The following is a 1,517-nucleotide window of genomic DNA, read 5'->3' on the forward strand; positions in this document are numbered from 1 at the left end:
TTTATTATTGGGGTTAAATATTCTTAAAAGTCCCAGAAAAAGAAAAGCAGCTGCTAGTCTGGGATTTAGACCTACAGCATCCGTCGTCTGGATGCAGGCAGCCTCAGCCTCCTGTAATCATGCAGCTATAAATTCCACTTTTAAAGAATAACCGCCACATTTAAACTGTAAACCATCAGCATCCCCCGTTTCGCACCAGGGGCCTCAGATAGTTGCTGCTTTAGATATGCATGGCATGCCAAAAACCAACAGACCCCTCACAGGAAAACACATGCTGCAAGCAGAAAGAAATCACTGGGCGGTGGGATAAATGCAGGAAAAGGATTGTTATTAAGGATATGATATTAATCCCATTTTCTGTTTATTGGCTTTGCAATAAACTACAATAAACTCCATAAAGAGACAGATTGTTCTGGAGCTTTTCTGAATGAACAGCATCATGTCAGAATCCTCACCATGTCTGGATCAGTCTCTGCCAATTATTCTGCTTTCTTTCCTTTTTGGACTTTCAGATTGAGTTAATTATTGTATAAAGTTATTTATAGTCCTGTTTAGTTTTTCTCCCTTGTTCAGTTTACTTAGGCTTTTTAAAACACGCTTTCTGAGATGTATATGTCCCTAGAAAGGCTGCTAATCAAAGCTGGTACAGTTATTAGTGATCATCTGCTTTTACAGTGAGAAACAGCTGTTTGATTGGTTAGTTAGAGTTGACCTGAATGTTCATCCAAGCTTCAAATGAAAGCAAAAATAATAATGAAATATGCAAAGAATGGTATTGATTAGATTAAAGCTCCAGTTTTCCTTTCATAGGGGAGTCGTTGTGTTGAATGACGGCTACCTGGAAGGCTCTCCTGGCGAAGCCCAGGCCCAGCTGTCTGCAGACCACCATGGCCTCCATGGTTCCCCAGCCCTCACTGCATACCGTCCCCCACACCAGGGAGCCGTTCCTGTCCACCAGCACCTCCACTCGGCCTTCGAAGGGGTTACGGCCGCCTCTGAGCCGCACCTGTGGCAGAAAAAAAGCAAAAAGATATCGATGTGTTGTAGATGTAATGATCCGTTTGGCCTAAAATGACCCTTAACCTCACACTGCTCCCCAAGGGGAGGGGTTAAATGCAGAGGTAAAGTTCTCCAATGTGAGATCAATAAAGTTCAATTATTAGTATTTTTATTACATGAACTTCTTCATTCACTCCACAAATGGACAAATATGTCCGACTCCAGTGAGAAAAGCTTCAGATTGCAGCTTCCATCTTCAGTCTGCTCTGAACACGTCCATCCCTGTTTGGTTCAGAACCACAACAAAGCTGTTTGGACTTCAGCTCAGCTCTACAGAGCTACATTTACAGAAAGCACTCACCATGCAGACTAATCTAACTTCTGCCTCCTCTTTTCTAAAAATACCCTTTATTTTTAAAAACTATGCTTGTTTTTATTTTCCTTCTTATATATTTAGACTTAAAGGAAAAGTCGCTCATATTCAGAATTCAAACTTCTGAAAGTTCTTTAAATCTGAA

The 1,517-nt window shown here is 41.1% G+C and overlaps 1 protein-coding gene across 1 annotated transcript in view; it reads right to left on the reverse strand.

The window, feature by feature from the left end:
• LOC107099394 (lysyl oxidase homolog 2B-like) overlaps nucleotides 1-1,517 on the reverse strand; it is a 15,820-nt gene that overhangs the window by 10,756 nt on the left and 3,547 nt on the right. Inside the window, exon 2 of the mRNA XM_015397489.1 lies at nucleotides 839-1,006. Coding sequence (XP_015252975.1) covers nucleotides 839-1,006 — 168 coding nt within the window. The remainder of the gene's footprint in view (nucleotides 1-838; nucleotides 1,007-1,517) is intronic.

This window comes from Cyprinodon variegatus, unplaced genomic scaffold (genome assembly GCF_000732505.1).
Source record: "Cyprinodon variegatus isolate N-32 unplaced genomic scaffold, C_variegatus-1.0 Scaffold866, whole genome shotgun sequence".
NCBI classification, from domain to species: domain Eukaryota; kingdom Metazoa; phylum Chordata; class Actinopteri; order Cyprinodontiformes; family Cyprinodontidae; genus Cyprinodon; species Cyprinodon variegatus.